General features: G+C 57.2%; 1 protein-coding gene across 1 annotated transcript in view; it reads right to left on the reverse strand.

Moving 5' to 3' along the window:
• DNAH1 (dynein axonemal heavy chain 1) overlaps positions 1 to 22096 on the reverse strand; it is a 79790-nt gene that overhangs the window by 12401 nt on the left and 45293 nt on the right. The window contains exons 33-56 of the mRNA XM_049715500.1: positions 20832 to 20918; positions 20553 to 20739; positions 17891 to 17982; positions 17359 to 17513; positions 15718 to 15895; positions 14730 to 14924; positions 14522 to 14641; positions 14143 to 14301; positions 13879 to 13983; positions 12625 to 12765; positions 12312 to 12472; positions 11752 to 11909; positions 11221 to 11394; positions 10388 to 10426; positions 7715 to 7893; positions 6481 to 6711; positions 5590 to 5786; positions 5018 to 5153; positions 3888 to 4096; positions 3505 to 3676; positions 2320 to 2511; positions 1819 to 1929; positions 828 to 1013; positions 199 to 390 (exon numbers count right to left, since the gene is read on the reverse strand). Coding sequence (XP_049571457.1) covers positions 199 to 390; positions 828 to 1013; positions 1819 to 1929; positions 2320 to 2511; positions 3505 to 3676; positions 3888 to 4096; positions 5018 to 5153; positions 5590 to 5786; positions 6481 to 6711; positions 7715 to 7893; positions 10388 to 10426; positions 11221 to 11394; positions 11752 to 11909; positions 12312 to 12472; positions 12625 to 12765; positions 13879 to 13983; positions 14143 to 14301; positions 14522 to 14641; positions 14730 to 14924; positions 15718 to 15895; positions 17359 to 17513; positions 17891 to 17982; positions 20553 to 20739; positions 20832 to 20918 — 3756 coding nt within the window. The remainder of the gene's footprint in view (positions 1 to 198; positions 391 to 827; positions 1014 to 1818; positions 1930 to 2319; positions 2512 to 3504; positions 3677 to 3887; positions 4097 to 5017; positions 5154 to 5589; positions 5787 to 6480; positions 6712 to 7714; positions 7894 to 10387; positions 10427 to 11220; positions 11395 to 11751; positions 11910 to 12311; positions 12473 to 12624; positions 12766 to 13878; positions 13984 to 14142; positions 14302 to 14521; positions 14642 to 14729; positions 14925 to 15717; positions 15896 to 17358; positions 17514 to 17890; positions 17983 to 20552; positions 20740 to 20831; positions 20919 to 22096) is intronic.

Consider the following 22096-nt stretch of genomic DNA (forward strand, 5'->3'; position numbering starts at 1 on the left):
CTGGAGAGCTCCTCTGTGCCAGGATCTGGTCCCATCAGCTCTGTGGCCACAGGGCTGTGTGTGTTGCAGGCAGAGTGAGATAGGATGGAGGCCCCAGCGCTGGTGGCGGGGAGGGGGCCGGTTCCTCTCCTCACTTCTCTGCCCAGCTGGGTCCTGCCCTCACTCACTCCCAGCTGGCTGGGTGCCTGGCACGCTCACCTTGTCAAACTTGAGGAGGCTCTCCAGGAAGCGGCCGGGGTCTTGCAGCAGCCCCTTGCCTGGCTCCCAGTAGTCATCCACCTTGGAGCCAGGCTTCTCTCCAGGGACCTTCTTGGGCTTGATGCCCTTCATGATGCACACAGCTTCTATGACCAGCTTCACACCTGGGGGTGGCCGCTGCATGGCACGCACCTGTGGGCCAGGCCAAGAGTGGGGAAGGGGGAGGTCCATCACGGAGTGGTACGGTACCTCCAGGCAGGGACAGCCACCAGACAGGGTGGGCCCCACCAGCCAAGTCCCTACCACTACAGACCAAGGGCACACCCGGGGATCCCCCAAGGTCTGCCTTAGCCTATGGCAACTACTGCTCCCCCATATACCCAGGCCTGGCCACGAGGTCCTGTACGTTCATTTCTCAAGGCCCAAAGCCCTCCTCATGCACCTGCCCGGGCCCTGGGGGCTGATACAAGGAGGTAAGGGCAGGCAGCTGGATTCAAGCCCTAGTTCTGCCCTCATCTCTTGACATATGACCCTCAAGGGATGTGTAGAGGGAGGGCCTAGGGGCCAGGACCCAAGAGGGCTCCAGGGAGGGATGTCAAGAAAAGCCTGGGAGGTGCCTAGCCACCCACCTCGGTCACATCATTCTTGTTGAGGTTGCGCAAACTGGCCAGGGCTGCATCCAGGGTGGGCAGAGCCTCATCCAGATCCTTCTGGGCATCGTCAGCAATACCTTGTGCCTTCCTGGCCTTCTCATTGGCCTTGATCTCCTCTGCTTGCACTGAATTCCGGGACTCCTCAGCAATGGTTGTGTCCACCTAGGGACCAGAAGTAGGGAGGGCCCAGGGATGGCCCGTGTCAGGGACAGGTGTGCCCTCCTCCCCTTTCTCCTCTCTGTGTCTCAGTCTCCCCAGGTGGAAGGAAATGAGGGTTGGGATGCCCCATTCTCTAAGGACCATCTCGGCTGTGACAGCCCACGGAGACCTGGGAGTGCTAGGAACTCCTTCCAATCCTGAGTGCTCATCATGGGCCTGGCATGGGGCTCAGGGCTTTACATGCTTGAGCATAACTACCCCATGGGCAGGACCCCCTAAACCCACAGGGCACCTCCATGCAGAACAGAGAAAGGCACTCTCCTCCCACAAGTCACTTTCTTTCCATCTGCTGGAAAAATTTTCAATACCACTGCCTTTGTAGAGCAGGACATGATTGCTTCTGCCAGAAAGCTGCCATCGTGAATATGCAAACCTGCGGAGGCTGCTGTGACGACCGGCCCTCAAATGTGGGCCCTCTTGTAGACTCAGAGGATCTTAGAGGGAGACTCAGGCAGACTCTGCACCGCTACCTGTGGCTGCCCTGCTGCTCAGTCCGTGTTGTGATTATTGGGTTTGGATTTGTCTGTCTTGCTCATCACCATATCCTCTGCCCAGTGCAGCGCTTGGCATAGAATAGGTTCTGAGCAAGCATTTGTTGAATGAACACATGACTGAACGAGGGAACTGGGCACCAAGAGGCTAAGCAACCTGTGAGGCCGGGCAGCTAGGGATCTTGTGGCTGCATGGGGGTGCCGAGCATCCTCAGACACGGTCAGCCGTCAGGGAGGGGGCCAGGAGCACTCCCAACCTTGATCTGCTCCATGGTGAGCGTGGTCTCCTTGGCAGCCTCCTCCAGCAAGGGGCGCATAATCTCCAGCTCTTCCTGCATCTTGGCCACGTCCTCCGAAGTGCGCAGCAGCTGCGGGGTGGGAGGTGTGGGGCACAGAGAGGAAATCCGGTGTGACAGTGTGATGGGGACCAGAGAGTGAGTTAGGCCTGGAGGGGGCAGGGGAGAGGTCCCTGCAGGGCCGCCCTCATTCACGAGAGGCTGTGGCCAGCAGCTTCAGTGGCCCCCAGGTTGCCCAGTGGACCCCAGAGGAAGGGAGCAGTCCCCTAAAAACATTTGGGGTGACCTGCTTTGGCCTTGCCCTTGGCCAGCAGCTCTTTTGGTGAGGGAGGAAGCCACCCATTTAAACACTGTGGGCTGCCAACTGAAAGGCCAGGCTGGGCCTCCGGGGTCAGGACTGAAACTGCATGGGCAGAACCACGGGCAGCTATACGTTGCCCACAAGGCCCCACCCCAGCCCACCTTGTCGAGGCCACTCTTCATGCGGTTCCTAGCAGTTTTCAGCTCCTGTTTCTTCTGCCCGATGAGGATGGAGAAAATATTGAGCAGCTCCAGGTAGCTCTTGGGGGTCACATAGTTGTGGCGGGCCAGCTCGGCCAGATACTCAACACACTTCTTGGCCACCGACTGGTGGATATACACACAAACCTGAATCTGTGAGGGAGCAGACCACTGATGCCAGTCTTGTAGAGCCCCCAGCAAAGATGGGGCACCAGGGTGCCCTTGAAGCCACTGAAGCCTGGTTCTGCGGAGGGAGCCACGTGCAGGAACCTCAACGGCCCTCACACTCACTCTCTCCTATGATCCTCACGACCTCCAAGTAAAGGTCACCTATTCTGCAGATGAAAAATCCCACGACCCAGAGAAATCAAGGGGCTTTTTCAAGTTCACACAGTTGTCAAGGGCAGAGTTCACTTTGAACTTGGACCCAGGTGTGTCCCAGCTCTTGGCCCAGTGCTCTTATCACAGCCCCTATGACCTGCCTTTCTCAGAAAGCCCTAAGGTGGGGCCCCTCTCGGAGGCTGTAGATGTGGGGAGGGAGGGCCCAAGGCCTCAGCACAGCTGGGGAGAAATGGGCTCACCCTAGCTCTTAGCCCCCAGGTGACCATCACTGTCTCAGGCTGGACCAGACAAATCTACCCCCCACCCCATCTGTAGTCTCTGGGTTGTATCAGGGGGCTCTTTGTTTGTTAATGTAGACCATGTTTTAAAAAAAACTCTTTACTGAATTTGTTACAATATTGCTTCTGTTTTACGTTTTGGCTTTTTGTCGCCAAGGCATGTGAGATCTTAGCTCCCCGACCAGGGATTGAACCCTCACCCCCTGCAGTGGAAGGTGAAATCTTCCCTGGACTGCCAGGGAAGTCCCTATATCAGGCGACTCTTTAAAGAAAGTTTCCGTGGAGCCCTCAGAGAATAAGATAAACAGTGACTGTGTAACTGTGTGCCCAGCCTCCTGCGTCACCGTGACAACCTTGTGGCATTCCCATTATACAGGTGAGGAAACTGAGGCTTAGACAGATAAATCTGTCTGCCCAAAGGCTTCCCATCAGTCGTGGGCCTGGGAATCTTACCCAGGCCTTGGTGACCCCAAGCCCAAACCTACACAGTCCCCCTCAAAGTCTTGCTCCTCACCAAGATACCTACCAGTCCTTCAATTACTTTGGGAGTGGCGTCCAGCTCTGGGATCTCGTTCAGGAACATGGTGGCCACAGACTCCAGGGCTTCTGCCGGCCACTCATTAAACCAGTCGATGGTACAGCAGTTGACCAGGGAGGGGAACTGCCTTAGGTGAGCTCGGAAGACCTCTCCAATGGGGCTGGGGAGGTGGGGGTCCAAATGAGGCCCTGAGACACTGACTTACACCCCCCCAGGAACCCAGGACCCAGGGTCATTTCACAGCCCTGTGGCATGGCAGCCTGGACCCAATGGCATGGTGGCCAGGCCCAGGCCACTTCCCCTTGTGGCAGGCCCAGGTGCTCCCCCACCTAAAACCCCTGTCCCTGCGAGGTTGCAGTGGCCACCTGTACCTCATGCACAGCACCAGGTGGATGCTGCTGCGCACACGCCCGGTGTAGGCAGCCATGAGGTTGGTCTTGGTGGGCTGCAGGCCCTGCTCCTGGACGTAGGGCCGCATGGTGTTGACAATCTGGTCCTGCTCATCCGTGTTGTAGAGGTTGGGAATGTCGCCTGAATTCAGGACATTGTTAATGTCCTCTAGGAAGGACTCGTTCTTGATCTGGGGGGAAGATGGGGATGGAGGAGCTGAGTCTTGATGATGGCCCCTGGGTGTTGGGCTCCATGACCATGGTCTCACTGGACCTTCACAGGAGCCCCATTCCACAGACCATGCCACTAAGGCTCAGAGAAGCCCAGGGTCACACAAGTGACCTCACAAGTTGTGGTCCAGGACTCACACCCAGGCCTGCCCTACAGCAGAGACTCTGAACATCACTGCTGGGCTGTGGAAGGGCCCTGGGTCCTGGGTGGGAGATGTGGTGTCTTCCTCCTCTCTTGCCAGGCCTCTCTACGTCTCAGTTTACTCACAGGAGAAAACCAGGCCACAGGCAGAAACGGGTCCTTGCCCATCTCATATGGCCAGGGCCTAGTCAGTGCCAGAGGGCACCCTCACTTGCCTGACTATGTAAGGGGAGCCTGGGGGATAGGAGTAGGGCTGGAAGCCTTCCAGGGCTTCAGCTTCGGCCCAGTCCTGACCACCAGTCAGGTTTAAGCACTGCCCTGTTTGTCTTGAGACCCTGGACCCACGACCTCTCCTTCTCTCAGACCTGGGGCGAGGCCTCATCTAGGGAGCTCCAGACGGAGCAGCCCCAAGAAGGGGGCCATAGTCACAGCACCTCAGGCACAAGTCCTGTGGTCCTTGAGGTAGGAAGCCGTTGGCCAGTGAGTGTGGTGCTGCTTGTGGTCAGCCATGGTGCCAGGGGCCTTCTTTACCCTCGGGGCATAGTAATGATCTATGCCCCCCACCAGCCCTGACAGGCTAGGTTTGGCCCCCTCCCGCTGGTCCCAGCCATTCCTCCCAAGATCCACCCCAACTGACAGTGACGTGGGCATGAAGGACTGACCACCTTCCAGGATGCCACACTGGGGTGGGTTGTACCCAACCCACCCTAGATCCCCCTCACTGCCCGTGTGGTGGCACCTGGGTATCTGAGAACAGGAAGGTGATGGGCAGGCTGTGCAGGCCAGCCTTGAGCAAGACCTTCTTGACATCATCACGCCACTCGGTCATGCCATAGTTCTTGGACAGCTCAATCTGGAAGCACTCATACTCGGCCCTGGAGACAGGTGGTTGGGTGGAGGCATGCCAGAGCTTGAGGCCAAGCGCCCCACCCCAGCCATCTGCTCCCATCCTGGGCAGACCTGCTGACTCCCCCAACCCTGAACCTGCTCTCTTGCCTCCAGACATTTGCTGAGGCTGCTCCCTCGGCCTGGAATGCCCTTCCCTTCCATCCTCCCAGCCTTGATTAGAAGAGAAGGTCCATGGCCACCTCCTCTAGGAATCTCTCCTGGATGCCTGCAGCTACCCCTCCCCCGTCCCTGCAGCATCACAGGGCACTGCTGCTGTCTCTCCTTGGACCCCAGGTTACCCTCCCAGGTTTAGAAGCCCATGGGCCAGGTGCGTCTGCCTCAGCATAGAACATGTGGAAGAACACGAATGGAACTGAGTCTGCCACCGGCCGCCCACTGCCCACCACGCCTGGGGGCCCTCACATGTGCGAGGCCAGTCTCGTGAGGGACCTGCGGCCACTGCCGCCCACACCCAGCAGGAGCGCGTTGCCCAGCGCCTGGCGCAGGGTGCGGCTGATGCGGCAGACGTGGCTCACGGCGTCCATGAAGAGGACCAGCCTCAGCTTGGCTGTGCTGATCTGGTTGTAGTCCTCCATGTACTCCTCAATCACCTGCATCATCTGGCAGCGGGGGGTGGGGGGGCACGGGGAGAGCTGGGTCCTCCCTCTGTCCCCGTGCACTGTGCCCCCCCGCAAGGGAGCACAACACCCCATCCCCCCAGCCAGCCCTGCTCCTCTGTGCACAGAGGGATGTTGGCCTTAAGATGCCAGGTCTGCCTGGATGAAGCCTGACCCGCTGGACACGCCAAGGCCTGAGGGTCGGGTCAGAGACCTGCCTGCTGCCTTGAGGGCTCAACAGGATGTACCGACCTGGGGCCCCGTGGGAGCTCCTGGGAGCTAGGAGAGGGTCTGTGTGAAGAAACCAACAGGAGGCCCCCGCACTCCAGCTTCATCCTGCCACCCTGCGGTCTTGACTCAAGACTCGCGGTGCCCAGGGCCCTGCCGTGGCTCTGTGGGTGGGATACTAGTCCCTCAAATGGGCATAGCGTGTTCCTGCTTACAGAGCCTGTCTCAGTTGAACGTTAGGCTTGTCCTCAGGAAAGGGCCAAGGGGGGCCTACTGCGCCCATTTGACAGGCGAGGAGATGGGACTCAGAGAGGCAACTTCTGGCCTGAAGTCCCTGAGCTGGCCTTCCAGACCAGTGTCCGACCCTCTGGTCAGAGCATGGTGGTCTCTTAGCAGTGGCTGCAGAGGGCTGGGGTCTCGGGGGTCAGGGGTTGTGGGTCAGGGGTAGGGCCCCAGCAGGCCCCTTCACCTTCTTCTTGCTGGTGATGAGCTCATAGGACTTGACGTCGGAGCCTGGCGACATGAAGTCCCCATAGAGGATGGGCTGGAAGGGGCAGACCTCTTCGAAGGCCACCTCCCACTGCTCCATGCAGCTCTCCAGGAGCTTGTCAAACCAACTGCGGTCCTCCTCGTTCACCAGGCGGTCGCGGAACACACGGCAGCTCTCGTGGTACCACAGGCGCAGCAGTTGCACCTTGTCCTGCGGCCACCCCAGCGTCAGGGCCCGGTCTCGGCCCCGCACCCTCAGCCACCTCTCAAAGCACCTGGGCCTGGCTCTCCTACCAAGACCCTGCCAGGGCCCTGGGTGTCTGCTGTCTCCACAGAGCGTGGAGTCCACACGCTGACGCCTGGGCCTCTCCACCCCCAGCTCCAGGCGCAGCTGTGCCTGCAGGGCTCCCAGCTCAATTAGCTTCTCCCCTCTTAGGGTCCCCCCAGCTCCCCAAACCCCAAGCCCGAGAGGAATGCCCGATTCTCCTTATACCTTCCTGACACCTCACATCTAACCACTCACTTGACCCCAAAGCTCCCTCTGACTCTACCCCCATCCTGCTGCCACCTCCATGCTGACCTCCCTGCCTCTCCCTGGGTGACAGGACCGCCCTCAGGAAGCCCCAAAGCTCCTCTCTCGACTCCTTTGGCAGGGCCCTAGGCAGGGCCAGGGCTGGCATCTGTCCTATTCACACTATGCCCTTGACGCTGGGCCCACACACTGACCCATCCGTTCCCCATCCCAAAGTGCAAATGTGCCCCCTACCCACCCCCCAGCTCCCATCACCTTCAGGACTCTCTGCCCCTGCAGCCCCCAGAGCCTGCCCAGCACAGCTGACACTGCTCCGTGCTGCACTCCTGCTCCTTCCACCTGGTACCATTCACTCTTCCCCTCAATCTTCTCACACACAGGGCTTCCACCAGGAACCCTCCCTCCCTTGCCATGCCCCGGCTCCTGCTTTTGTGTGATCCCATCACAGCCAGCATTCTAGGTGTGGATTTCACCTGCAAGATAGGACTCAGCTGCATGAAGGCAGGGCTCCTGGGGGCTTGGTACCTGTTGCCGTGTCCCCAGCTCCACCCCCTGCCCGAGGGCCTGGCCAGATGAAGGCTGAGGAGTGTTTGGGTAGGAAGGCCTAAAACCAGGGAGGACTGTGAGGGCAGTGTGGGCACTCCACTGCTGGACACTGGGGAGGGGGCCCACCGGTCCTCACCTCAACCTTGGCCGGGTCGGCCATGAGCATGCCCTGGAAGACCTTGGAGAGATCCCTCAGGTTGAAAGTGTAGTGGGATTTGGCTGGGGTGGGCAGCAGCTGGGAGGTGATGGTGGAGTACACCATGATGGTGGCTTCCACGAGGGGATCCGTGAAGTGGGAAATGTTGGGGGCACCGGCTGTGGGAACAGGAGAGTGGCCCTGGGTCACAGCCCTTGCAGATCCGGTGCTGTGTTCTCTGCACATACCTTTCCCCAGCCTGCATGCTTGGATTCTGCCCACTCTGCAGCCCTCTCGGATGCTACTTCCCCAGCAAGGTTTTCCTGGTATCCCCCACCCTGGGGTGAGGAATCTCTCACCCGGAGCTCCCCCCTTTTACATCCTTATCACTGATATAGCCTGTCCATATATTGGGGCACTGGGACACATTCATGGAATTGAGAACACTAATGGGGCCAGACCTGAAACGTGCCACTCTGAGCTGTGCATGGGGAGGGTTGCATGGCCCACACGGGGTTCAGGAGTGCACCACAGTGGACGTGGAGGCCTGGGACTCAGCCATGACCTTGGGGGCTTATCACCCCCTTGCATTTTCACCATTAACATAACCTATTTGCTTGTGCTTTGAAAACAATGCAATTCTTTGCTGGGAACCAAAATTCTGTCAGTGGGAATTTGGGGCAGAGGGAGCCCCCAGAAGAGGGAAAAAAGCAAAGAAGGGGCAGGACAACTCACTAGCCCCAAAGCGGGCTCATCCATTAACACAAGGACTGTTCTAGGTGCTGGGCACAGAGGGTAGCCCCAGCAGACACGCTCCTCACCCCCAACAAGTTGACTTTCTTTGGGGGACTGACAGTAAACTGGGGATGGAAAATGTGTGGAGAGAGGTTTGGGGAGAGCCAGCGTTGGGGGATTTGACATAAATGCTGGGGAGGCCTTGCGGAGGAGGGCACTTGAGCAGAGACCCGAAGCCTTGAGGTGCCAAGCAGGTTCAGAACTGGAGAAGGTGTTCCAGAGAGGGCGTGGCCAGGGCGAAGGCCCTGAGGCAGGCATGTCTGGGGGGGTTAAGGACTTAGCAAGGGGGTGGTGAGAGCAGACAGTGATGAGGGGTGCCCACCACTGCCAGGACCTGGGCTCTAGTCTGCATGAGATGGTTGAGCAGAGGAGGAATGTGATCTGATTCAGCGTTTGAATGGGTCCCTCTGGCTGCAAGTGAAGGATGGATAGACCTCCAGACAGACAGACAGACAGATGCAGGGGGTGAAGAAAGAATCAGGGAGACCGGCGTGGGGGGGGCTGCTGCAGTGGCCTATGAGTGAGGGCTGGGGTGCTAAGCAGCGCAATTCAGGGGGGGTTCTGGAGGGAGAGGCAGCAGGACCTCCTGAGAGAGAGACAAAGAGAGCGAGCAAGTCCGGATGGTGCCAAGGCCCTTGTCCTGAGCGAGTGGAAGGACACAGTGGCCATCAGCTGAGAAGAATGGAGGGCCAGGTGCTGGTGGGTCAGGGGCTCGGGTTTGGACATGTTCAGCCTGAGACGCCCAGTGGACATTCAAGAGGAGACATCGGTCCGAGGTTCAGGCAAGAGGTCTGGACTGAACACACAGACTCAGCGGCATCCGCACTAAGGGGTTTATCGCCAGGGCAGGATGATGATGTCCCAGAAGAGTGTGTTTAGAGGGAGTAGAGGCTGAGAGTAAGCCCCCCGTCCACCTAGGAAGGCAACTGGGAGGAGGAGGGGTGACCCCCACAGACAGCTGACAGCCCGGGAAAGGTGAAGACCCAGCTGACCTTTGGTCTGGACGCTGCGAGGCTGCTGGTGACAAAAGCCCTCTCCGGGGACTGGTGGGGCTCAAGAGAAAGTGGGAGGGAGGGCTGGTGCCCGCAGGAGGAGAAAACGCTCTTGGAGCATTTTGGTCTCAAGGTGACAGAGAAATGGCGCCAAGGCTGGGGGGGGTGGGTAGGGAGGGGAGAAAAGAGGGGCTTGTTTTGTGTTTTGTTCTTAAGATGGGAGAAATCGGGGCGTGTCTTCGCTGATGGAATGGCCCAGTGGAGAAGAGAACACTGATGTCGGTGGCTGTCAAGCAGACAATAGGGGATGGGACTCAGGCCTAAGAGGAGGGCTTGGCCTCATATGGGAGCAGGGAAATCTGTTCCCAGGAACAGGAGAGAAGACAGGGCCCAGGGAGGCCTGGGTGCAGGTCAGCAGTGGACACGGAGGCCTGAGGAGGTCTGGAGCGGCCAGTCACCCTGCTGCAATGAGCAGCAGATCCGCTGCCACACGGGGGACGCCCGACACGAACTCAGGTTGCTCCTGGCTCCAGGCTCATGCCCTCTCCTCAGAGCCTCTGCTTCTTCACACAGGGTGGGACTTTGTTGGATTCCTTATTCATTCATTCAACGTGCATTCACCTTGCTTCTACTATGGGTCGGACACTCACCCGGGCACTGAAAGACTGACTGGCCATGTAACGGTGAGTGAGCCATGCAGACCGTCGGTGCTGGGCAACCTTTGCTCTAGCAGTGGCCCGAGGTCCCCTCAGGAGTCTGAGGATGGTTCACTGTGGCCCCTGGGACCCGGCCTCAACGACATCCAACTGGAGTCCAGGGCTCCCCCTGGAACCAGTGCCCCTGCCCCATCCAGGCCTTCCCAGGCCCTGCCCAGGCCTGCACTTACGCACGGGCTCCTGGTAACTCTTTTCTCCAAGGAGTCCATCTAGAAGGTTGAGGGAGAGACACGGGGCTCAGAGTTAGGTGGGTCCCTTGCTGCCCACCTTGACCGGCTGTGCTCAGCTGGGCAGCCCCAGAGCAGCCACTGACCATCACCCCCCTCCTCAGAGCCACATGGCCCCCACCTCCAAGCTGGGCATGGGGGCAAGTTCTGGTCTATAGCCCCTGGGGGCAGGGCAGGCCAGGCCAGAGGAAGGAAGGCCTGACTCCCATCACCCACCACCTGGCACAGTGCCAAGTGGAGTTTAACGGTCAGTGTGTGTGTTATGTAAGAAGTGGACTGGTTGGGGAAAACTGCATCCTGGAACAGACTTTTCTTCAAGCTCCATGGAAAATCAGGGCCATTTTGTCCATTCTATCTTGGTGGCACTTCCTGATTTACAAAAGTAACATCCTTTCACTAGCCTTTCTACCATATATGCGTGTACTTATACGGATGAAAATACATGTATACATATGTATAAATCATATATTCCACAGTTACCACATGCCGGGCTTCTTGCTAGATGCTCTACATGCAGTGTCTTATTTAACCTTCACAACTCGGGGTGTTGGGCACTGATATTATCACCCATTTCAGATGAAGAAACTGAGGCTCAGACAGGTTCATGAATTGGCCAAAGGTAACATAGCTGAGTAAGGGGTGAAGTCAGGGCTGATGTCAGTGGTTCAGCCACTCGGCCCTTCCCAGTGCTGCCCAGCTGTCCTTGGTGTGGCTTACCTGGCCGGGGCTTCTGCCCTAGCCCGTGGCCTCCTACCCCACTCCTGCCCGATACTCACCCATCCAACTGCCCAGGATGGTGGAGAAGATGCGCTTCTTGCTGACCTCATCCATCTCAGCAAAGGACAGGTAGTTGAAGTGGCGGGTCAGCCGTGGAGTGATAGCATTCCTGCCTCCACCGGGGGGGCCCATGGCACAGACAAAGTTGATGTCCACCAGGCTCTTGAAGGCTCCTGGAGTCAGGGCAGGAAGTCAGAAGGCCCTGCCCAGGGCTACATTAAGACTTCTGTAGGCCCTGGGCACTTTTGCCTTCTTGGGCCTCCTCCTCCATTAAAAAATATATATATTAAAAATTATAATTTACCACAGTATTGGTACATAGACAAATATATTAACATTATGCATTTTAAATGTTCTTTGACCTAGCAGTTCATTTTCCCCTTTATTTTAAAAGACATTAAAACACTTCCATGGACTCTCTGTGAGTCCTGTGGGCCCAGGCCCTGTGCCTACTGTGCCTAACGGGTGAGGCCCTGGCCCTGCCCAGCACACCCAGCCCTGCCCCGCTGCCCCAGGCGGCCAGCACGCACCGATGATCTTGCGGTCATACCAGCCGCCGTGGTCCATCCACTGGCGCAAAAGCTCGATGGGCGGCTGGGCGCCATATGTCTCCAAGGCCGGCATGTTCAAGTCATCGATGAAGAAGATGAAGTTGCGCCCCAGGGGCGGCCCGAACACGCCCTTCCGCCTGTGGGATGGGGCTGTGTAAGCCCAGCACCCACGGGTACCAGGTCCTCAGGGAATCCAGGGTGGCAGGATGGCAGCTTCACCTCTGGGAAGCCCTCACTAACTTCAGGCTCCCCCGAATTGCTGAGCCTCTTGAGCAACTCCTTGTCCCATTCTGAGCGTCCTGGGACATCACACCTGGCTGCTCTGAGCCTTGCCTCTAGGCAGATAGATAACAAGCCCCTCCCGAGTGCTCAGCCCAGGGAGAGCACCCACAGAAGGGCTCGGTGGGAATTCCTGATGGAAGAAGGCTCCAGAGCAGTTTGCAAGGGAGCCCAAGGGCCACCCGGGAGGGGAGGGGGGACAGCAGCTGGCCGAGCCAGGCTGGGGGACATCGGACCCAGGAAGGAACCAGGGTGCCTGCCTCTTATCCAGCTTGCTGTCGATGAGGTCCTGGGTTTGGTTGGCTGAGGTGCGGGCAGAGAAGGTGAGGAAGTGGCTGATGTATTCCAGCGGCAGGTTCTTGAGAAGCTTGTTGGAGATGGTGAGGGTCTTCCCTGTGCCCGTCGGCCCGATGCACAGCACCTAGGAGAGCAGGGGACACAGGGTCAGAGCGCTCTCACAGGGCCCAGCATGCAGCACGAGCTGCCGCCCTGTCAGTGTGGGAGCCAGCCACTCCTGACCTAGGCCTTGGAAGTGTGGGGCACTTGGAAGCAGGGCATGGCAGGGGCACTCACGGGCTTGCGGTTGGTGAGTAGCATGTCTAGCAGGTAGGACATCTGGATGGTGTCCATGGTTGGCACGATGATGTTGCAGTAGTTGGTATCTGGCATCATGGTGAACGAAGCTGAGGAGTCCATCCACTTCACCCAGGCAACCTGGAACCACAGGTGGCACAGGGTGGGCCTGGAACCTTCTCCCCGTCTCACCCTTGGCCAAGTGCACCAGGAGGGCAAGGAGCGGCACTGCTGGGACTCAGCAAGAGGGTCCAGGTGAAGGGCTGCTTCTGACAGAAACAGGAATCCCTGTGCCCTCTCTCCACACAGGGTGGGGGACTCCCAGAACAAACCTCCAGGAATGGGGGGCTCTCTGCACACAGCTGCCCAAGTGAAGGCTTCCCTGCATCCAGCTACCTCAGTGGGGCCAGTCTCTGGGCCTCTGCATGAAGGAAGTACTCTGGGAACTGGACAACCCAGAATGCAAAGGTCTCTGCTGTTTAGTTTAGGCTACCCAAGCATGTGAGGGCCAGAACCATGGGGCTGGCATCGCCTAGACACTGAGAGGTCACCTGGCCCGCTCTCCCCCACCATCCCCACCTGCATGCATCCCTTCACCCACAGCCCTGACTCAACTTGCAGACCTCCCTTGATGGGGGTGTTCACTGTGGTCAAACCCACATGTCCCATTGGGAACGGTACTGATGGTTAGACTCAAACATGCCCCGTGAGACCCCCAGCAGGACCCTGTGCAGTAACCATCTCCATAGATGCCTCTCTGGCCCCTCCTCCTTCTGGGCTAGAGTCCTGATCCCATGAGGGTAGGCTAATGGGACCCTCGCTGGCTAAGAGGAGAAATGGGGACATCAAGACAGGCCATGGGGGCTTACTCCCCCACCCCTGAGGAGCCCAGCCCCTGGGCAAATGGGGCTTTTAAGTAGAACCGAGTTGATTAATACCTGGGCTCAGCATCAACACAGGGGAGGCAGTGTGTATGGTTGGGAAGGGAGGCACTCTGACATCTCCCAGTCCCAGGTTCAAGTCCAGCTCTGCCACCGACTAGCTGGGCGCGACAGTTCTGAGCCTCAATTTCCTTGTTTGGGAAATGGGCACAATAATAACCACGCTGTGGGTCTGTGAGGATTCAGGAGATGATGCAAATAACCCCAGTCTGAGACCTGTGACCGTCAATGCAGCCTCTTCTCTGCAGTCACTATTCATGGAGGAGGACAGCCGCCACCCAGTGGGGCCCTCCCTGGACAGGTCTGCAGTCACCTGCTTGCCCTCATCATCGTCCTCATCGTCAGTGGTGCTGCTGATGCCGCCGTCCTCTAGCCTGTAATCAAACACCAGCCCCTCCTCCGGAAAGAGCAAGGTCAGCTGTGAAGGACCAGGGGGAAAACCAGGCGGTGAGACCCGGTGGCTTGTGTGGCTACTTGTTTCTGGGGGCCGGGGCCTGGGGGACGGCCCCAAAACACCCAGCATTCAGCGTATGCATCCCAGACCTTGGACCCCAGCCCAGGAGCTGCCGCCTCTCACGTTTTCTGTCTTCATCTTGATCCTGAGCCAGTGGCTGAAGCTGATGCGACTGGCGCTGTCCCCTGTGGCACCCACACTCCAGATCAGGGAGAAGATGAACCAGGGCTCGATCAGCTCTGGGATGCGACTCAGCTTTTTGGGAGGTATTTTCTTGAGGCCCTGGGGACAGAGGCGGGGACAGAACTAAGTGGCCTGAGGAAGCCAGGGGGTGGGGGCCGTCCCTTGGCCTCTGCCGTAGTTTTGTGTCTGCAGCAGACTGGACAGGGTGTCCCATGACCCATGTGAGCCAATCTGATTCTCTCTTCCAGAAAGCTGGACTTGGGATTCAGGGCCCTCAGATGAGGAGAGAAGGCCCCCAGCCCACTGCTCAGAGCCGTACCTCTTTAGGCAGGAAGGGCTTGAAGAAGCAGTCCAGCAGCTTGAGGAGACTCATGGTCAGGTTGCTGTTGGTTGAGGTGATCACCTCCTTCACTGAGGACCGGACGAAAGTGATGGACCCCTACAGGGGATGGACACCCAGCTCTTGTGGCTGGTGGCCATAGCACCCGGCTGCCCCACCTGGGCCGGCACACCGTAGTCTCACTCACCTCCAGGAAGCTGACAAAGAGGGCCTTGAACTGCTCCGCAAAGGGCTTGAGTAAAGCAGGGAGATGCCTCAGCCAGCACTCGACAAAGGGCATGAGCCCCAGGATGCTGGGCTCCAGGTACACCATACCGCAGCGGGATACTGTGGCTGGGGAGGCCACTGCCAGGTCCTGCACCTCAAACATCATGGTCATCGCCTGGTGCCAAGATGAACTGCGTGAGTGGGCCAGCCGCCAGCCTCCACGGCAGGGGAAAGGGCTGCGGGGCCATGGGGAGGTGTTGCCCATCCTGCAACTCTGGGCAGGCCACGGGGCAGGCGCTGGGCCAGGAACAGGGCTGGGGTGGGAGCAAATGCAGGAACCTTTTGGCCCTCAGCTGATAACACAGCCCTCCCCAGAGGCCAAGAAGGAGTCTAAGGAGATTCCTGGGAGCCCTCTGGCCAGCCTTGGGTCAGGGCATTTTGGGGTCCCTAGAGCCCTGGGGATATCCGATGGGAGCTGTGTGCTCTGCTCCAAAGCCCCGCACCTGTGTACATGGACACAGGGTCACACTGACATCCAGGTGTTCTCAGAAGGACTCAAGAGACTGGCTGCTCTTAGGCTCAGGCAATACCCCTCCTTCTCTAAGAACTGCCCCACACTTCCCACCAGGCAGCTGTTCCCATGTTCTCCAGACTCCAGGCACATTGCCAGTATGCCTAACCCAGAATGGGCCGATATGACTGCAAATAGGCCTGGGAGGCACAGCATCAACCAGGAGCTGGGGTAGTTGTCCTGGCCCTAGGCTCGGAGCATCACAGAAAGTGGGTCTGCCGAAAGGGCAGCACTGAGCAGCTGTGTAGGACGTGCCTGCGGTACAGGAGCCTGGGGATGGGGATGGCGCTGTGGCCCCAAGAGGGAAGGGTGGAGGGGGATGAGGCTTGGCTAGCGTGGTGTGCCCTGGGCCACCTGGCTGCGAAGGAGAGCAGAGTGAGCAGACAGGCGGACACACCTCTGTGAGCTTGATTATCTCCCCGGAGCTGAGGCACAGCTTCTTGTTGTCGTCCAGCACCGTGTTCATGTTCTCAATCCAGATGGCGTCTACCGGCCCATCGAACACGTACCACTTCTTGTTGGTGTCAGAGGTGATGGCCCCCACCCGGATGAGGGAGGAGAAAATCCCATCTGTCCTGCAGCCACCAGGGTGGAAAGGGCTGTAGGTGCAGGGGAGGCAGGGCGGCAAGCACAGCTGGCTCCCAGGGAAACCTGGATCCATGCTGGCCCTGCTCTGCTTTTGTTTTTTTCTTAAATATCTTCATTCATTTAAAAATTATAGCAGGGAAAATGGGACTTTTTGGTATAATAAATATAATGAAAATGTGTGCTTATATTCTCTCCCTGCTGAGTCCTCACTAAAGTTCTATTAAAGGAGAATGAAAAGTAATATCCCCAAAAGAAAAGGAAGATGAGGGGACTTTCCCAGTGGCGCAGTGGTTGAGAATCCGCCTGCCAATGCAGGCGACACAGGTTCGAGCCCTGGTCTGGGAAAATCCCACATGCCTCGGAGCAACTAAGCCCGTGCGCCACAGCTACGGAGCCTGCACACTACAGTCCATGAGCCACAACTACTGAGCCTGCGTGCCACAACTACTGAAGCCCACACGCCTAGAATCCACGCTCCACAACAAGAGAAGCCACCACAATGAGAAGCCCGCACACTGCAACGAAGACCCAACACAACCAAAAATAAATAAATTTACAAAAAACAAACAAACAACAACAAAAAAAACTATAGTGTCCTGGAATTTAAGAAAAAAAAGAAAGAAAAGGAAGATGGGGGAGGAGGCAACACAGAAACAGAGGTCCACACAGTCCTGGAAGATGGACAGAGGTGGAGAAGGGGTAAATGACCACGTAGAGAAAGCAGGGTCATGAGATATATCTAGTCCCTGCCAGAGAACCCAAGAAGCCTCAGACTTCAGAGGCACCAAATGCCAGGGAAGGGGGTGAGTAGGAGGGCATTTTTCTGGTCTGATCCCCAGGCCGCCACCTAACCACACAAGAGCCTGGAGTAGGCATGGGTGAGGCCCTTTACCAGAAATGGGGGAAGCTGGACAGGCCCACATTCAGAAAGATGGGTGACTGCCCCTCTCCAGTGCCCATCCTCCATTGGGTTCCTGAACACTGGGACCAAGAAGACACCCCAGCAGGAGACTGGAGACTTCTCTGGAGAGACAGAATAGCCCTGGAGAAAACCCTCAGGTGCTGACATCTCTCCCAGTTTGGTGCACTTCCCCTAAAATGCACATCTCAGCTCAGGAGCAGAGGCCCCAAGAGAGACCACCAGCCTCTCGTGGGTACTAACAAAAGTCAACATGTACTGAGAGCTCAGCATGTGCTACACTGTCCCAGCCATCTTCCATAATAATGGTGTCATTTTTTTCCCCACTTTGCAGATGAGGGACAAAGGCCCAGGGGGTGAGGTGGGTCACTCAGTGAGGAAGTGCAGTGGTGGGTAGAGTCCCAGGTATTTGGGCTTCAAAGCCAGAGCTCCCGACCTTCCACTTGGCTCAGGGAGGGAGGCGGCCCACGGCCCATAGCCTGCAAAGGTCTGGGAGCAGGGCAGTCACTGGAGGGGTCCCGGGCCACTCACCACTCATGGGTGAGCAGGTCAAACTCCCCGTACAGCTGGCCCATTGTGATGGACTTGGGGTTGAGCACGTAGTAGTTGACGGCCTCGTACACACCGCCGCTGATGGATGGCTGCCCTTTCAGCGACGTCATGGCAGCTGCCAGGACTCTGTAACACTGTGGAGAAGGGCCAGCCAAGAGTGAGCCTCCAAGCTCGCTGGAGAGAAGGGCTGAAGTGGGCTGTGGGCCACGGCGGGCAGGACGGTATTCTAAAGGCCAAGGAGGCACAAGTGGGGGCCAAGACCCCTGTTGAGGCTGCTCTACCCTCAGGTCCACTGTCTGGGTACTGGGCTGCCCAGCTAGGCTCCACTTATATTAGTCTTTTTTTTTTTAATTTTTATTTTATACTGGAGTATAGAGAACAAACTTATGGTTGCCAGGGGGAAAGGGTGGGGGGAGGGATAGATTGGGAGTTTGGAACTGACATGTACACACTGCTGTATTTAAAATAGATAACCAACAGGGACCTACTGTATAGCACAGGGAACACTTACGTTACTCTTGCCAGAGCCTGTGGGCCCAACGAGCATGAGGCCGTGCCGTACCACCGTGGTCTCATACAGCTGGATACACTTGGTCAGGAATCCTGGAAGGACATGGCAGGGAGCCCAGGGATCAGAGTGGGGCCTTAGATCCTGGTCCTGACACTAGCTTGCTGTGTGACCTGTGATGGGTTACCTCACTCCCTGCACCTCAGTTTCCTTATCTGTAAAATGGGGATGGTGGGGATGGCAGTAGTACCTACCTCATAGGTAGAGGCAGGTGAAGCCCTGAGCACACAGCCTGGCACAGAGCAGGAATTCTCTGCTAATGGCCAGCCATTATTTACATTGTGACTATTACTCCCTAACATCCACTGGTCGGGTGTCCAGCTGGCACAGGCTTGCTCAGTGAGGAACTGTCACAGGCCTCAAAATCAACTTCAGCTCCAAAGCTACCACCCAGCTTACTGAGAGCATGGCCCCAGGGAAGTGCTGGCCAACATGAGGCAAAATCCCAGGGACAAGATCCAGGGTCAGGGGCTTCCCTAGTGGCACAGTGATTAAGAATCCACCTGCCGGGCTCCCCTGGTGGCGCAGTGGTTGAGAATCTGCCTGCCAATGCAGGGGACACGGGTTCGAGCCCTGGTCTGGGAAGATCCCACATGCCACAGAGCAACTAGGCCTGTGAGCCACAACTACTGAGCATGCATGTCTGGAGCTTGTGTTCCGCGACAAGAGAGGCTGCAACATTGAGAGGCCCACGCACCGCGATGAAGAGTGGCCCCTGCTCGCCGCAACTAGAGAAAGTCCTCGCACAGAAACGAAGACCCAACACAGCCAAAAATAAATAAATTTAAAAAAGAAAGAAATCCTGAATGCTAAAAATAACTTAAAAAAAAAAAAAGAATCTGCCTGCCAATGCAGGGGACACGGGTTCGAGCCCTGGCACCACAACTACTGAGCCTGTGCTCCAGAGCCCGTGAGCCACAACTACTGAGCCTGCATGCCACAACTACTGAAGCCCACGTGCCTAGAGCCCATGCTCTGCAACAAGAGAAGCCACAGCAGTGAGAAGCCCGCACACCCGAAAGAAGAGTAGCCCCCGCTCACCACAACTAGAGAAAGCCCACGCGCAGCAACAAAGACCTAATGCAGCCAAAAATAAATAATAAATAAATAAATAAAAGATCCAGTGTCGGTCAGGGTCTCTGACTGACCAAGACCAGAGCTGTAGGGGCAGCTGCCTGCTGCAGTGGCAGGCCAGACCCACACAGGTAGGGAATGAGCATATCACTTTAGCCCAAGAAGAGGGGTCCAGGAGAGCGATGCAGGTCTGGGGGCCCCTGCCAAAGGGACAAGATCCAGTTATTTGGTGCTGGCAAAGCTGCCCCAAGGCCGTGAGGGAGAGAAGAGTTTGAGGCTTCATTCAACTCGCCTGCTGGGGCCTCAGCAGGCCAGGGGGGTGCTTAGGGCCGCATATTTAATGAAGAACGGTGAAGGGCAGGGGTGTGGATAGGCTCACCATCTTCCCCCATCCCAGACATCAAACCCCATTCCCACCCCAAGCAGGTGAGGATGAGGCAGAGGAGAGCCTCTGTCAAGGAGTAACAAGGCCAAGGGTGTGGTCCAAGCTGTGACTGCTCCTCCACGGGGAGGAAGGGCAGCACCTGCTTCCCCACTGTGAAATAATAGGCAATCTCTGTATCATCTCTGTTCCTGGTTCCTGATGCATAGCTCCTCAAACCCTTGTAAATAGGGGTGCTTGGAGAACCTTCAAGTTCCAATATTTAGTCTCTGGTTCCTGACACAGAACTCCTAACTGTGTAATTTCCCAAGTGTTAGGAACATCTTATGTTCTAATGAGGCAACTCTTGGTGGTGAACTCCTGGGAGGGGACTGGTCACCGGAAGAAGCTTGGAACTTTCAGGCCCACCCTCATTCTCCGGAGATGGGAGAGGGTCTGAAAGTGGAGTTAATAAGTGACCATGCCTGCATGATGAATCCTCAGAAAAAGATCCCAAAAGTAAGGGTTTGGAGAACTTCTGGATTGGTAAACACATCCACGGGCTGGGAAGGTGACTCACCCCCACTCCACAGGGACAGACCTCGCCCTATGTATCTCTTCATCCCGCTGTTCATCTGTATCCTTTTTATCACATCCTTTATTATATAATAAATCAGCAAGCGTTCGTGTTTCCCTGAGTTCTTTGAGCTGTTCTAGCAAATGATCAAGCCAGAGGGGGGCGGGGTCATGGGAACCTCTGATTTGTAGCCAAATAGGACAGAGGTTGTGGGTAACCTGGGGACCCAGTACTTGTGACTAGTATCTGAAGTGGGGGCAGTCTTGTGGGACTGAGCCCGTAACCTGTGGGGTCTATGCTAACTCTGATTAATGTCAGGATTGAATTGAATTGTAGAACACAGCTGTGTTCGAGAATTGATGAGCGTGGGTAAAACCCCATACATCTGGTGTCAGAAGTGTTGATGTGAGAGTGAAGGAGAGTTTTTCCCTAGACTCCCACCACCTGAAGTGTCCCAGCGGAGATAGGGGCAGAGAGCCCCAGCCTGCAGCATGCCTGGCCAGGCGGGAGGGACCCTGAGGCTGGACTGCAACCTGGGGTGGCTGGACCCAGCCCTCCTCTGGCACCACAGGACGGTAGGGCCAGGGGCTCACCATCCACATCCTTGAGGTTGTTCTTCTCACAGGCCTTGCGTATGGCCTCATCTAGGTTGCCGTAGTCAGTCACCTCCTCCTTGATGGTGGGGAACAGGTCAGACACGATCCCAGAGAAGAGCTTGAGGTCCTCCTGCAGGAACTTGGGCACATTCACGTCTCGGATGGCCCGGAGGCAAATCAGCTCCTGCAGCAGAGGCCCAGGTCAGACACCCCTCTAGCTGCTCCAGAGCCTCCCTAGAGCCCCACTCCCCAGACACCTCTTTGGATGCAGCTCACCTCATCCATGCTGGGGTTTTCTCGCTTAAGGTTCCCGGCAGCTGAGATCACAGTCTTCACAGCTCTCATCCCAAAGTCATAGTGATCCTGTCACCACCATACAGGAGGAGGGGTGGGTGAGCATTGTCCCTCTCGGGTCTTTTGTCTGGAACACTGTCTCCCACCTGACACCTGGCCGTGCCTCATCGCCTAGCTCATAGCTGAAGTGTCACTTCCCCTGCAGGCCATCCGCACCCACCTGCATTCCCCAGCCTGGGCCAGGTGCCCCACTTTGGGTTCCTGTGGTGCCCTCTACTTCACTGCCCCAGTGGCCCACTCCCCTTACCAGGTTACCTATCCTGCACCCCTGCTTGCCTCTTGGCCCCTGAGGGTGAGGAGTCTGCCTTGGTCATGGCTCAATCCCTGTGGTCCCAGCACAGCGCCAAGGGCAGGGAGGCACTCAAGTTTTGTTCAAAAAGGGGATGAAGGAGTTTCCCATCTGTGCCACAAGCAGACTTGCCTCGATGGCCTTTAAGCTTCCTTCTAACATTCATCATATCTCTCCAGACCCACCCTTTCGGCCGTACTACCTTGGCTTTCCCCGCTTTTGCCTCTGGTTCTGTTTCTCTCCATTATATAGCAGGTGTGTTGGAAACAGTTAAACTTATCATTTTGCCTCATGGTGCCAGACCAGGAAGCTACATCTGGACCTGACCCACAGACCAGCACATTTCCCAGAAATCTTGGACTTGGAGCTGGATGAAGAGACTGGGCTTGGCTTTGGGTCATCAGCACTTGGGAAGGGTTGATTGCATTTCCAGAACAATGTGGGGATAGCTGCTCTATTGAGGGGGTACATTGTTGAAAGTGGATGGTTAGAAAGAAGGGTGTGTGGAAGCGCTGGCACCTATGGTGCACTCTGTGGACAGCTGCCGTTTTTCCCAGTAACAGAATGCTCCTCTAGCCCATGGGTTTCGGTGGGCCCCACCTGGTCAAAGGCAGTATGGTCTCCCAAGCCACAGTGATGGGTGTTCATGCATGAGCAGGTCACCTAAAGAGGGCCCATTAGGGTGACACCAGGGACCTTTTTGGAACCATTAAGAAACTAAGCTGGGGGGCTTCCCTGGTGGCGCAGTGGTTGAGAGTCTGCCTGCCGATGCAGGGGATGCGGGTTCGTGCCCCGGTCCAGGAAGATCCCACATGCCGCGGAGCAGCTAGGCCCGTGAGCCATGGCCGCTGAGCCTGCGCGTCCGGAGCCTGTGCTCCGCAACGGGAGAGGCCACAAC

The sequence above is a fragment of the Orcinus orca genome, chromosome 10 (assembly GCF_937001465.1).
Source record: "Orcinus orca chromosome 10, mOrcOrc1.1, whole genome shotgun sequence".
In the NCBI taxonomy this organism is placed as follows: domain Eukaryota; kingdom Metazoa; phylum Chordata; class Mammalia; order Artiodactyla; family Delphinidae; genus Orcinus; species Orcinus orca.